Source organism: Lynx canadensis, chromosome E2 (genome assembly GCF_007474595.2).
Source record: "Lynx canadensis isolate LIC74 chromosome E2, mLynCan4.pri.v2, whole genome shotgun sequence".
NCBI lineage: Eukaryota > Metazoa > Chordata > Mammalia > Carnivora > Felidae > Lynx > Lynx canadensis.
This window is the reverse complement of record NC_044317.1, coordinates 51,074,288-51,088,437: the sequence shown is the minus strand read 5'-3', so window position 1 is coordinate 51,088,437 and position 14,150 is coordinate 51,074,288. Positions and strand designations below refer to the sequence as shown.

General features: G+C 47.4%; 2 protein-coding genes across 6 annotated transcripts in view; one reads left to right on the top strand and one right to left on the bottom strand.

The window, feature by feature from the left end:
- The window catches only part of LOC115502547 (insulin growth factor-like family member 3), a 42,867-nt gene that overhangs the window by 8,755 nt on the left and 19,962 nt on the right, over positions 1-14,150 (top strand). For 3 of the 5 annotated variants that reach the window (XM_030298034.1, XM_030298032.1, XM_030298033.1), the window contains one exon: positions 8,801-8,926. In XM_030298034.1, the coding sequence (XP_030153894.1) occupies positions 8,908-8,926 (19 nt within the window). In that variant the 5' untranslated portion in view covers positions 8,801-8,907. Of the gene's footprint in view, positions 1-8,800; positions 8,927-9,045; positions 9,164-12,136; positions 12,169-14,150 lie in introns of those variants that run through there. The other 2 variants (XM_030298036.1, XM_030298035.1) reach the window with 2 other exon arrangements.
- HIF3A (hypoxia inducible factor 3 subunit alpha) overlaps positions 1-14,150 on the bottom strand; it is a 63,560-nt gene that overhangs the window by 47,718 nt on the left and 1,692 nt on the right. Inside the window, exon 2 of the mRNA XM_030298040.1 lies at positions 2,506-2,576. The gene's annotated coding sequence lies outside the window, so the exon portion shown is untranslated. The remainder of the gene's footprint in view (positions 1-2,505; positions 2,577-14,150) is intronic.

Genomic DNA, 14,150 nt, shown 5'->3' with positions numbered 1-14,150 from the left:
ATGTCATCACGACGCAATTATTACCACTGTGTTTTAAGCTTATTACCCTGTATTTTCCTTCTTTTATGTTTATTTACTTCTTTTGAAAGAGACAGAGAAAGAGAGAGAGAGAGAAGGAAAGAGTGTGAGCAGGGAAGGAGCAGAGAGAGAGGGAGACAGAGAATCCCAAGCAGGTTCCGTGCTGTCAGTGCAGAGCCTGACTCGGGGCTCAAACTCACGAACCGAGATCACGGCCTGAACCAAAACCCAGAGTTAGACACTTAACCGACGGAGCCACCCAGGCGCCCCAGGAACACAATACACTTTAAAATATTTACTGAGATATTCATGACCTTGTAACTGGGGGACGTTATGTGGTACGTTACACTGAAAAAAAGTGAGATGTTTTCATTTCTCTCTCTCCGTATACAGGTGTGGATTTTTTTTAAAAAAGCACTTAGTACGTTTGCAAGCACGTTCTGCACCAGTGGCCACCATTTCATCGTGAAGCCGGGTGAGGGGAGTACGGAGCTCATGAGCTGACCAAATCATGGGGATCTGGATGGAGCAAGGAGGGTCAGCACTGCAAGTGTCTCCCCCGCATCATCCCCTCCCCGGTCACCTCCACCCCTCCAGAATGAGAATCTTCTCTCCAACCCAATGAGTTCATCATCTCACAAGCTCTGCAAGGTTGACCCTGCTATGATCTCATTCACGGCCCTGTGGGCCCAGAAATGCATCAACTGGGGCCATTTCAAGTCCTGTTCCAAGCCTGGAGACACCAGGACATTTCATCATCCCGGGACATGCGTCTCTAAGTTTGGGTGGTGGCTTTGGAGGGAGTGTCCCTCTCCACCTCAGACATGATGGGGACAGCCCCCTCCCCCCAACCTGAGCCCAGGTTCAGAGTCCCTCCTCCACCCCCTGGCCCACAGGAAAAGAGCAAGAGAACTGAGTGCCAATCCTTAGTCCCAGTGCTTGCCCTTGCCCATAATCCCCCCGCATCTGACCCAGAAGGGATGGTGTCAAAACCCTGATGTGAAATTGGAAACTGGTCGTGAGGCTAAATACGGGTGGATCTGAACCCAGAGGACATAGCATAAAAAAGAGAGGAAATTGGGAAGGTCACAGAAGTGGCAGGATAAAGGAGAGCCTAGAGAGACCCCAGGGTGCTAAATGAAGACTTGATTCTGATTCTGCCATATTCCAAGTGTCCCCAGAGCCTGCCTCACCCCCGGCTGTGTCCACCCAGCACTTGATCTGCTAGTCTGAGAACTGGCCCCGTGTTTCCTGGGGCGGGGGGCCCCGTACGGCCACACTCCGAGTGCCCCACCTCCCACTTCTGATCTTCTCCAGCTCAGTTCCGAGCAGAGCTGCACCCAACCCCCTCCCGGAGAGAAGTTCTGGTGAGGGATGGTTTGAAATGGCGTCCAGATCCCCTTTTCACTCTGGAATGAACCTCCTTCCCCTCTCCTTCCCTTCCTGATCCCAGGGTTTGTGATAAACATATATGATGCACTTTTTAAATCGTGAAAGACATTAGGGACCCTTGGGTGGCTCAGTCCGTTAAGCATCCAACTCATGATTTCAGTGCAGGACATGATCCCAGGATCATGGGATCGAGCCCTGCGTGAGGCTCTGTGCTGAGAGCACAGAACCTGCTGGGGATTCTCTCTCTCTCCCTCTCTCTCTCTCTCTGGCCTTCCCCCACATGCACACACTCTCTCTCAAAATAAATAAACTTAAAAAAGAATAAATTCTGAGACCTTAAAAGTATTTTCTATGTATTAATTTCATTTTTCAACAATTTTATATCAAAATTGGGACAGAAAAGGGAGGTGCTCTGGGTCACTGAGGTGGTGTCTCCCCCAACAGGGTGTAAATAGGCGCCTCCCTCCCGGGCTTTCTCAAAGGTTCCAGACCTTTGGCACACTGACTGAGCCACCCAGGTGCACCTGAGATGACATTTAGTTCAAACATCCCAGCCTCCCATCCATCAACGTTGATTCAGGAGGGCCCTGAGGAGTCCTCTGAGGGGGAAGGTCAGAGTGTTATGGATTGCCCACTTTGACCCTGTCCTAGTCTACGTTGTGTTACTAAGTCCAGATCTGTCAGTTTCCAGAATCCCATAATGCCGACATGTTTGGTTTATTCCAAAGAAATCATTTTGGAGGCAAACAAATTCTTCCCGTGTGAGCGTCCAAACTCCCACACCACTGCTTACTGGCCGTGGGGCCAAGGGGTGAGTCCAGCCCTGGGTTTGGGATTCCAGGAGAGGCGAATCTTTGCTCCCTGGGGGTGGCCGTTCCCGCCTGGTCCACGCTCGCGCAGCCCTGCCCCATCCCCGATGCCCGCCAGGGGGCGCAGCGGTCCGGTCCTCCCTCCTCCGGGCAAGCGGAGTCAGGAGGTGCTCAGCACTGACCACTCCTCCTTCTCTATGGATGGTGGCCCGACCCCCTGTCCCACACCCTGGCGAGGTCGATGCAAGAACCCCAGGCTTTGTGATAAAGATGGGATTTTACTCACCGAAACCAGGCGACCATGGTGAGTATCTTGAAATGCGTTCAGACGTTGAAAAAGCGGGCATACCTCGCCACCTGTGAGAGCAGAGAAACGACCCAGGTCCACCATTTATGGCCTTCCCAAACTGTCAAGCTCCCCTGATGACAATCTAGGTAAAATTGTAGGATGTATGGAGTCTCTTGCGTTTTGCATCGGGCCAGAAAAGGGCCTAAGGTCTTGAAAAATATGTCAGGGCCGTGTCCCCAGGGCCAGCCTGGGGATTGTACCTAATGATACTGTGTAGGGGTAAGGGTGAGGGGTCAGGGCCCTGGGGACTTCCCAGAGCACAATAATCTCTCAGGATTGTCCAGAATCATAGAAAGGGGACCAGTCACCCTACGCAGGAGAGAGTCAGGCTGAGCGTCTCCTGTCCCCAAACACAACTCCACGTTCCACACCCAACTCAACAACAGACCCCTCTCTCCAGGATCATTCAGGAAGCAGAATCCAGCAGTCAGCGGACACTGAAGAGGGGCAGAGAAAGTGAGCAGGAGAGAGACAGACAGAGATAGAGGGACAGACAGAATGTGGGCAGAGGAGTGGAAGAGGGAGACCTGAGAAGGAAGCTCTCCTCTCCCGCCCCACATCGCCCCCTTTCGGGCCGGCTTCCTCTGGCAGCGGCATTCTCCAAAAGGCGGGTCTCACTGCGTCGGTAGCGGGCTGTACAACCCCTTGAGTTAGTCTTGAATGATATGTTTTATAATCAAAATAGATTAGAAAACAGTTATTAGGTGCCTCACAGAATCGTATCCAATGCTGTTTACTGAAACTCCTCAGGGCCGTTGTAAACCTTGGCGGCCAAATGGTTCGATACTCAGTAATGGAGCGGGCTCCAGGCGAGAGCCCCGCTTTCACACTGGGCTGCCCGTCTTGTTTCCCAGTTGAGGGCCCATCTCTCGAGGCCTGGATTCAATGCACTTCCTGGGGAGACGCACGGCAGGCCTGGACGCCTCACCAACATCCAAAGTACGGTAGAGGCATGGAGACCAGCCGGGGTGATGGCGACAGCACAGACCACGGGGCACGGCTTGGGGAGGTCTCTGAGGAGGGACAGCCAAGCAAGGCCCCGGCCGCATGCTCCAGGGCCCAGAGCCTCATCTCTCAAAGGAGCTGAGTCACAAAAGGGCAGGAAGGTGGAGGGAGATCCAGACAGGACTGATTTGCCTATTTTTGATTTTTCATATTGTTAGAATAATACTGGGTGGCTCAGTCGGTTAAACATCCGACTCTTGACTTCGGCTCAGGTCACGATCTCACAGTTCGCGAGATCAAGCCTTACATTGGGCCCTGCGCTGACCGTGGGAGCCTGCTTGGGATTCTCTCTCTCCCTCTCTCTCTGCCCCTCCCCCAGGCTCTCTCTCAAAATAAATAAATGAACTTTAAAAAAATACGAATACAATACGTGGTCCCCTGCTTTGTCTGGCTTCTTTCACCTGTTTTCAAGAGGCATCCGGGTTGTTGTGTGTATCGGTATCTTGTGTATGTTGTGAGGAACAAGATTTCATTACACGGACACATCGCATTCAGTTTATCCACCCATCAACTGATGGACATTCGTGATATTTGCACCTTCTGACTCTTGGGAATCCTGCCACTGTGAATGAGTGATTGTCTGGACAACTACTTCAGTTCTTTTGGGCATCTACCCAGGAGCATAATTGCTGGTTCACGCGGTAATTCTCTGCTTAATAACTTATTGAAGGACAGACAGTTTGGGGTGCAATTTCTCCAAACCCACTAATACCTTTCCCCCCACTTAAAAAAATCATCACCATTCTCGTGGGTGCGTAGTGATAGATAATTCCTAGTAGTTTTGATTTGCATTTCCCGAATAAAAATGACTTTGCGCATCTTTTCATGTGCGTGTTGGGGACATTTGGATATCTTCTTTGGAGAAATATTTATCCAAGCCCTTTGCCAATTTTTAAATTGTCTTGTCTGTCTTTTTGTAAGAGTTCTATATATATTCTGGATATGATATTCTCGATCACTGTCAGGTTATGATTTGCAAATATTTTCTCCCATTCTGTGGGCTGTATTTTCACACTTCTTGATAGAGAGAGGTCCAATTTCATTATTCTGCCTGTAGATATCCATTTGACTCGGCACCACATGTTGAAAACTATTCTCTCCACATTGAATGGCCTTGGTGCTCTCATCAAAAATCAACTGGGGGCGCCTGGGTGGCTCAGTCAGTTGAGCATCCAACTCTTGATTTTGGCGCAGGTCATAATCTCCCAGTTGTGGGATCAAGCCCCCAAGTCAGGCTCTGCGCTGAGCATGGAGGCTGCTTGGGATTCTCTCTCCTTCTGTTCCCCTCCCATGCTTGCTTGCTCTCTCAACATAAACAAACAAACATTAAAAAAATCAATTGGCCATAGGGGTACCTAGTTGGCACAGAGCGTGCAACTCTTGATCTTGGGGTTGTGAGTTAGAGCCCCATGTTGGGTGTGATGATTACTTAAAAATAAAATCTTAAATCAACTGGCCATAGATGTATGGATTTATTTCTAGAACCTCAATTACATTCCGTCGATCTGTATGTCTTCCCTTATGTCAGTACCATACTGTTTTGATTACTGTATCTTTATTTTTTTAAATTTTTTTTAACGTTTATTTACTTTTGAGACAGAGAGAAAGAGAGCATGAATGGGGGAGGATCAGAGAGAAGGAGACACAGAATCCGAAACAGGCTCCAGGCTCTGAGCCGCAGCACAGAGCCCGACGCGGGGCTCGAACTCACGGACCGCGAGATCATGACCCGAGCCGAAGTCGGCCGCTTAACCGACTGAGCCACCCAGGCGCCCCGATTACTGTATCTTTTATAGTAAGTTTAAAATCAGGATGTGTGGGGTTGTCTGGGTGGCTCAGTCAGTTAAGCATCTGACTCAGTCGGTTAAGTGTCCGACTTTGGCTCAGGTCATGATCTCTCAGTCCGTGAGTTCGAGCCCGACGGAGCCTGGAGCCTGCTTCAGATTTTGTCTCCCTCTCTCTGCCCCTCCACCACTCACACTATGTCTCTGTCTCTCTCTCTCAAAAATAAACATTAAAAACAACTTTTTTTTTAAATAAGTAAAATCAGGATGTTTGAATCTTCCAACTTCGTTCTTCTTTTTCAAGATTCTTTTAGCTATTCAGGGCCCCTTGAAATTCCATATGAATTTGAGAATGAGCTTTTACATTTCTGGAAAAAGTAGGAGGAGGAGATGGAGAGGGAGAGAAAGAGGAAGAGGAAGAAGGAGAAGGAGAAGGAGAAGGAGAAGGAGAAGGAGAAGGAGAAGGAGGAGAAGGAGAAAAAGGAAGGGGGGGGGGAAAGGCCATTGGGATTTTGCTAGGGATTGAATAGAATCTATAGATTGCTTTGGGAGGCAATAAGCTTAACAATGTAAATGAAACTGATTTTGGGGGTGAGGATGGGACCTTGCTATGGAAGGAGATGAGGGCAGGGAAAGGAAGAGGCTGGGGTAGAAGATGAAGTTCGCTTGGGAGTGGCTGTGACTGGAGATGGGGTTCTGTCCTCTGTCCCCTGGAGGCTGCACTGAGATAGTCACATCTCTGGGGTTGCCATTGGTTCAGTCGATGGTCAAGCAGCAGATTCCGCAGGTCCCTTTATCTCTAGAGAATGAATGGTGATGGCAGATCTCCAGTCCTCTTCCCTGGCCCCCCAGGGGCATTGCTCGGCTCTGGAGCTGGGGCAGATGTCAGACAGGATAGCTGTCACTTTGGAACTTGATGTCAGATTCTTTAAGAGCCAGGAGAGGACAGATGACCCCTTCATTCCCCTAAATGCCTCCAGTAATAAGGCTACTTGAGCAAAAAGGAAGGTGTGGCATATACTTCGGAGCCATCCCCACTCTCCCAAGTTGAAATAGTGAATAATGTCTTATCGATGTGACCCTGCAAATCTTTTTCCAGGTTCTTCTGTATGTGACTACCTGCCCTGCCCGTCCACTCCCTGACCTCACACTCCCAGCCCAAGGACCAGAGTGTAGTAACCGCAGCTGATATTATTCAGGTGCAAGAGACTGTGACAGGCAGTGACATTTTCTTTCCAGATTTGGAAATTCTTATTTGAATGAGTCGGCAAAACGGGAAATTTGCCAGGTTTCTGGGGGTCACTCGTGAAGCCAAGACAGGGACTCAAATGCCACAGGGATACCATGTCAACTTCCATATCAGCTTTTTAGTCATTTATTCGAGGACACACAACTTGTACATCGCAGGCACTGATCTTAGGTTCAGGATCTGAGAGTCAGTGTGGAGGCTGACCCCACAAAACTCACTGTTCTCATTAGGCTCAGAGGGGAGAGAGATGGGGAGAGATGGAAGGGCCCAGGAGAGGAGAGAGAATATAAATGAGAGAACGGGAAGAAGTTGTGCTGGGCACTAGGTGAGTGATCAATGGCTTTGGAGTTGATTGATGTGATATCAGTGTCATTATCCTACTTGTTTCATTGATGTGCTGGATGAAAAAGCCCGCAACCATCACTAGACCCTCAGGTAGACCATGGCCTCATTAGAATGAAGACAACAGGATGGATAAATGTTTTCACTCGTCTCCTTCATGGAAATGAATCAGCTTTGTGCCTGACTATGCTTGATCTGAGAGACAGGGGAGTAGCTCTTCCTCAGTGAGAAGCCACTTGGGACCAGAATGTGGAGCCACTTCCCTTAGGGAGGCTGACAGTGCATTTTATTGCCTATTTTTCTTTTCATTTTCTTTTGAGACTGAGTGTAAGCTGCACAGTGATGTACGGCCTATTTTTCCCAGTGGACACAGGCCAGTGGTTAGTAAAACCAGGAACAGAGAAGGCTCTGAGCCCAAGATCAACACCCTCGGTCCTGGAAGGGCCCCCATGCTGTTGGTGGCCTGAATTTCCGGCCCCCAGCACAGGGCTGGGTCTGATGTGTATGGGGTGGAGGAGCTGGGGAGTGGGGAGTTGTGAGGGAGGCTATCCAGGAGAGAGGTCCTGAGACCGCCCCCAGGGCATGAAATCCCACAGGACCCACATGAGCAACAGCATTACAGGCAGGGCAGAGAGGCTGCCTGGGGTGGGAGAGGCTCGAGCTTCAGGCTGATTTCTGACCAATTCACAGAAAGCCATTATGTCAAGACAGACATGTGGAGTTAGATACACCCGGAACACAGGGCTTTCATCATGCATGCATCCATTCATCCATTCATCCATCCATCCATACATCCGTCCATCCATCCATCCATCCATCTATCCATCCATTCCATATTCCTCAGGCACCTGCTCTGTCACCAGCCCTATGGTAATCAGTGCTAAAGACACAGTGGTGACTTAGTCCCAGGACCTATCCTTCTGGTACTTATGTCCAATGGGGAACATAAATCATCCCAGACAATAGTGACTCACAGTGAGTAGGGCTGGAACAGAGGGTCAAGGGCATCACGATGGCTTCCTGGAGAAAGGGACATCAGAGCTATGACTCTAAGAATGAGCGAGAACTGACTGTTTCAAGGAGGCTCAGCCCTGGGAGGGCAGTCACCCCGTGGGCCTCTGAGAGGATTCTGGACTTAACCTCATGGGGCAGAAATGGAAGTGGTGAGATTTGAGTCTGTGGAAGATCCCAGCATTTGTCTCCTGTGAGGGGGGTGGTCAGAGGGTTGAGACCGGAGGCAGGAGGCCAAGGAGGAGGCTTCTGAAGCAGTCACTGTGGAGTAACCAGAGTCCTAAATGTCTGCTCCCTCCAAGGGATGGGGGATGGCACGCTGTCCTCCCAGTACATCCTCCCCCGCTCTTCAGGCCTCTCCTCTCCTCAGCGAGCCGCAAGGTAGAGAAGTGTTCTCCAAACTGTGGATCATGACACTTGCCCAGGATGTAAGACCAACGAGTTTGTCACAATGGGTGCTTTAAACATTAAGTTCTTGACTTGGATTCAGGTCATGATCTTGTAGTTCGTGGGTTCGAGCCCCGGCACCAGGCTCTGCACTGGCAGCAAGGAGCCTGCTTGGGAGTCAGTCTCTCTCTCTCTCCTCCTCCCCCTCCTCCTCCTCCTCCTCCTCCTCTGTTTCTGTCCCTCCCCCGCTTGTTCTCTCTCTCTCCCTCTGTCTTTCTCTCTGCCTCTGAATAAACTTTAAAAAAATTGAAAAATAAAAAATGGATTCAGCTCCTCCATCCTTAGTCCCAGGTGTTTCCTGGGGAGGCTGAAGGTAGGCTCCACTCACCTGGAGTCTTCATGCCCCTCCCCTTTTAGCAGCACTGCCTCCTGTGTTGCAATGTGAGATGAGTAGGTTCCCCAGGTGTGGGTAACGGTGTCTATCGAAGTCTCTGTATAAGGCCCCAGACCCAGCTCTTCTGCTGCCCTGCCATCGACTGCCCTGGAGCTGCATCGAGAACCATGGTGCCCAGGACCTTTGGTAAGGGCACTCCAGCCCCAAGCTTCTGTGACATCACACCCCTAATGCACCTCTGAACCTCAGACCTAATGCTCTCCTGCCCACCCAGCCTTGGCTTCCTGCTTGGCAATCACCCCCAGGTTATCTCTGACTTCATCGGTCCTAACCTGCAAAAATATTAGACTCAGCTCTTCCCCTGGCCCTCCCTGCCACCCTGAGTCAACATCCACCCTGAGCTGTTCCCAACAGCGAAAGGAGGTCAGTGACGTCACGTTGTGCACCCTGGTGGCGACCAGAAGGCTCCTCTCGCATTATTCGCGTTCCCCTTCTGCTTCTCAGCTGCTGTCTGGATCTCTGAACTCCTGAGCTCAGGCTCAGAGGGAATCGCAGGTGAGAGCAGGCATAGCGAGAAGGGAAGAAGGGACGGTACTATGGATGGAGGTCCCAGACTAATCCTTGGAATCCAATCCAGCTCTGAGTCCCCCAGATCCTGGACTATGGATGGTACAGCTGGTGCTCAGGTGTAGAGACCCCTGTTACCCCGTGGAGCAGTGCTGTGGTGAGGGGGCCTGACTCAGGGGTTCCAGGTGAACCTGCTGACTTTGCTTCCAGCACTGTTTTCCCAAGTCCTTGAGCTCTCAGAACAGGCTGCTGGGAGGTTGAAGGTCCCAGGCATGAGGCTCGATTGCACCAGGATCTGTGCCCATGTGAGGGGTCTATTCACATTCAGGCCCAGGGAGGAAAGAGAAGTGGATGGAGTTTTGTCATCTATGGTCCATTCAGATGAGCAATGCCTGCTGTGTTCATAACACTTCCTTTTGGGTAACTACGAGTCTCCAGCATCTCCTTCTGTGTACTTCCTGCCCCTCCCCCCTTCTCCTTCCCCTCTCTTCTCCTCTCGCTCAAGTTGAATGAAGAGTAGCCCAACCACCTTCCAGAATTGCTTTTTATCCAAGCCACCCTAGGAATCAAGCGAGAGCCCACCCCATACCCATTTAGCTGCTCATTCGCTCTCATCCCCACCCCTGACAACCACCAATGTGCATTCTGTCTCCATGGATTTTCCTACTAGTTTAGATATTTTGTTTAAATGGAATCAATCAGGGGCGCCTGGGTGGTTCAGTCGGTTGAGCATCCGACTCTTGGTTTCAGCTCAGGTCATGATCTCATGGTTTGTGGGTTCGAGCCCCACATCGGGCTCTGCATAGACAGTGCAGAGCCTGCTTGGGGTTTCTCTCTCCCCCCCTCTCTCTCTGCCCCGCCCCAGCTTGATCTGTGTCTCAAAAAATAAATAAACATAAAAATTAAAGGGAATCAATCATACCATACATGACTTTTTATGTTACTTTCATCTTCCCCTTTGCATAATATTTTTGAGGCTTATTGACACTGTAGAATTTACCAGTACTAATTCCTTTTTTAAAAAGTGTATTTATTTTGAGGGGGGGGGGATTGGGGAGGGGCAGAGAGTGAGGGAGAGAGACAGAATCCCAAGCAGGCTCTTTGCACTTAGCACTCAGAGCCTGACATGGGGCTTGAACTCATGAACCATGAGATCATGACCTGGGCAGAGATCAAGAATCAGATGTTTAACCAACTGAGCCATCCAGGTGCCCCTACTTCATTCCTTTTTATAGCTGAATAATATTCCACCCTGTCTATATACCACAATTTGTTTATCCATGCATCGTTTAATGGGCATTTGGGCTGTTCCCATCTTTTGGCCACTGGGAATAGTACTGTTATGAACATGTGTATATGTGTATTTGAGTACTTGTTCTCACGTCTTCAGGGTATATACCTAGGAGTAGAATTTCTGGGTTAAATGGTAATTCTATGTTTAGCTCTTTGAGGAGCTGTCAAACTGTTTTCCACGGTTGCTAAACCATTTTATATTCCTATCAGCAATGTACGAGGGTTCAGATTTCTCCACCTCCTTCCCTATCCTTGTGATTTCCCACTTTTCTTTTTATGACAGCCACCCTCGTGGATGTGAAGAGATAGCCTATAGTTTTAATTTGCATTCCCTTAATGAACAGTGATGAGCATCTCTTCATGTGCTGACTGGCTGTCTGTATGTCCTTTTGGAAAAGTGGATACTTTTTCCACTTTTAAACTGGGGTGTCTTTTATTATTGAGCTGTAGGAGTTTTTCAACAAATTCTGGATACTTACCTCTTATCATATATGTGATTTACAAATACTTCCTCCCATTACGTGATTGTCTTTTCACTTCCTTGATATTTTTGTGTGCAGCACACGGGTTTTCATTTTGATAAATTCTATTTTTTTTCTTGGTCTCTTGTGCTTTTGATGTCATAGCCAAGAAAACATGGCCTAAACCCAAGGTCATTAAGATTTACTCCACTGTTTTCTGCTAATGATTTTATGGTGTTAGCTCTTATATTTAGGTCTATGATCAATGTGAAGTTAATCTTTGTGTATGGTATGGGAGAGATCCTTCTTTCTCTCCTTCTCCACGTCCTTCTTATTCTCTTTTGCACACAGACACCCAGTTTTCCCAGCACCATTTGTTGAAAAGATTATTCTTTTCCCTAGTTCATTGCCATAGCACTTTTGTTGAAATTTAATTGACCGTAATTACACTGGTTTATTTCTCGGCTGTCGATTCGGCCCACTGATCTACATGTGAGTCCCTTAGGTCAATACCACACGGAATTAACTAGTATAGCTTTGGAGTAAGCTTTGAAATGATGGCGCATCAGTTCAACAACTTTGTTCTTTGCTTTGGCTACTCTGGGTCCCTTGCATTTCAGTATGAATCTTAGGATCAGCTTGCTCATTTCTGCAAAGAAGCCAGCTAGCATTTTGACAGGAATGGCGTTGAACTTATAGGTCAATTTGGGAGCACTGGCGTCTTACCAGTATTACATTTTTCAACTCATGTACATTTATGGAGCTCGATTTATTTACACGTTCTTGAAATTCTTTCAACAGCTGTATTGTTTTCAGTGTGCCCGTCCTGCAGTCCCCTTGTTAAATTTATTAACAAGCATTTTATTATTGTTGGTACTATTGTAAGTAGAATTTTTTTTTAATTTTTAATGTTTATTTATTTTTGAGAGAGAGACAGAGTGTGAGCAGGGGAGGGGCAGAGAGAGAGGGGGAGACAGAATCCGAAGCAGGCTCCAGGCTCCGAGTTGTCAGCACAGAGCCTAACACTGGGCTCAAACTCATGGACCATGAGATCATGACCTGGGCTGAAGTCGGATGCTTAACCGATTGAGCCACCCAGGCACCCCCGTAAGTAGAATTATTTTCTTAATTTCAATTTCAGATGGCTCTTTGCTAGTGTGTACAATGGGCTTTTATATGTTGGCCTTGCATCTTGCAACCTTGCTTAATTCATCTGTTAGTTCTGTAGTGGCCTGAGTAGCTTCCTTAAGCATTGTTAATGTACTAGATGATCATGGTACTTGAAAACAGAAATCGTTTTACATCTTCTTTTCCAATTTGAATGTTTTTTCTCTTTCTTGCCGAATTTCTCTGGCTTGAACTTCTAGTGCAATGTTGAATCAAGTGGTGAGGGTGAATGTACTTGTCCTGTTCCAGACGTTGGGAAGAGGTGCATGCAGTCTTTTGCCATTAGGTACAGTAAGCTGTGGGTTTTCTTGTAGATCAGGTTGAGGAAGATCTCTGGATTCCCAATTTGTTCTTTGTTGTTGTTACTACTTTAATCACAAAAGAGTATAAATTTTGTCAAATGCCTTTTCTGTATCATTTGAGATAATCATGTTTCCCTCTGCCCATATTCTACTAATAAGGTTTATTACATTGAATGATTGTCATATGTTGAACCAACCTTGCATTCCTGGGATAAATCCCACTTGGTCATGGTGTAGAATCCTTTATATAAGCTGTTGGATTTTGTTTGTTAGTATTTTTTCTTGAGAATTTCTTAATTTATATTCATAAGAGATGTTGGTCTATAGGTTTCTTTTTTTGTGATGTCTTTGGTTTTGATAGTAGGGTAATATTAGCCTCATAAACTGAGTTGGGAAGTTCTGTTGTTTTATTTTTTGAAATTTATGGGGCACCTGAATGGCTCAGTCGGTTAAGTGTCTGACTTCAGCTCAGGTCATGATCTCATGGCTCGTGAGTTTGAGCCCCATGTCGGGCTCGGTACTGACAGCTCAGAGCCTGGAGCCTGCTTCGAATTCTGTGTCTCCCTCTCTCTCTGCCCCTCCCCTGCTCATGCTCTCTCTGTCTCAAAAAAACAAAAAAAACAACCCAACATTCTTTTTCGAAGTTTATGAATGATTGGCATTAATTTAAGGATGGTTTTTTTCTTGGTCATTTTAGCTACAGTTTTGTCGACTCTGTTAATCTTTTCAAAGAACACACTTTTAATTTTATTGATTTTCCGTGTTGTTTTTTCTATTCTCCATTTCATTTACTTTCCTTGGTATCATCACCGTTTCCTTGGTTCTGCTCCCCTGGGTTTGTTTGCTCTTATTTTTCCAGTCAGAAGACTGAATTATTGCTTTGAGATCTTTCTTCTCTTATCAAATAGGCATTATGTCTATAAGTTCTCTGCCATCACTGCTGTAAGCTGTATGCTATATGTTTTGATACATGGTGTTTTCGTTTTCATTTGTCTCAAACCATTTTTTAAAATTTTTTTTTTTTCAACGTTTATTTATTTTTGGGACAGAGAGAGACAGAGCATGAACGGGGGAGGAGCAGAGAGAGAGGGAGACACAGAATCGGAAACAGGCTCCAGGCTCTGAGCCATCAGCCCAGAGCCTGACGCGGGGCTCGAACTCCCGGACCGCGAGATCGTGACCTGGCTGAAGTCGGACGCTTAACCGACTGCGCCACCCAGGCGCCCCTCAAACCATTTTTGAATTTTTTGTGACTTTAGATTTCCTTGACCCACTGGTTATTTTACTTAGGAACTGGCTCTTATATTGCTGCATATTTGTGAACCTCCCAAATTTCCTTCTGTTATTTACTGCTCCTTGAATTCCACTGTGGTCAGAGAACGTACTTGGTATGGTTTCAATCCTTTTATATTATTGAGGCTTTTCCTATGGCTTAGAATATGGTAGAGCTTATAGAATGTTACACGTGTACTTGAAAGAATGTGTATTTTGCTATTTTGAAGTGTTCTACAGATGTTTGTTAGGTTTAATTGGCTTCTAGTGCTTTTACAAGTATCCTATATTCTTTTTTTTTTTTAAGAGAAAGAGAGCAGGAGTTGGGGAGAGGGGCAGAGGGAGAAA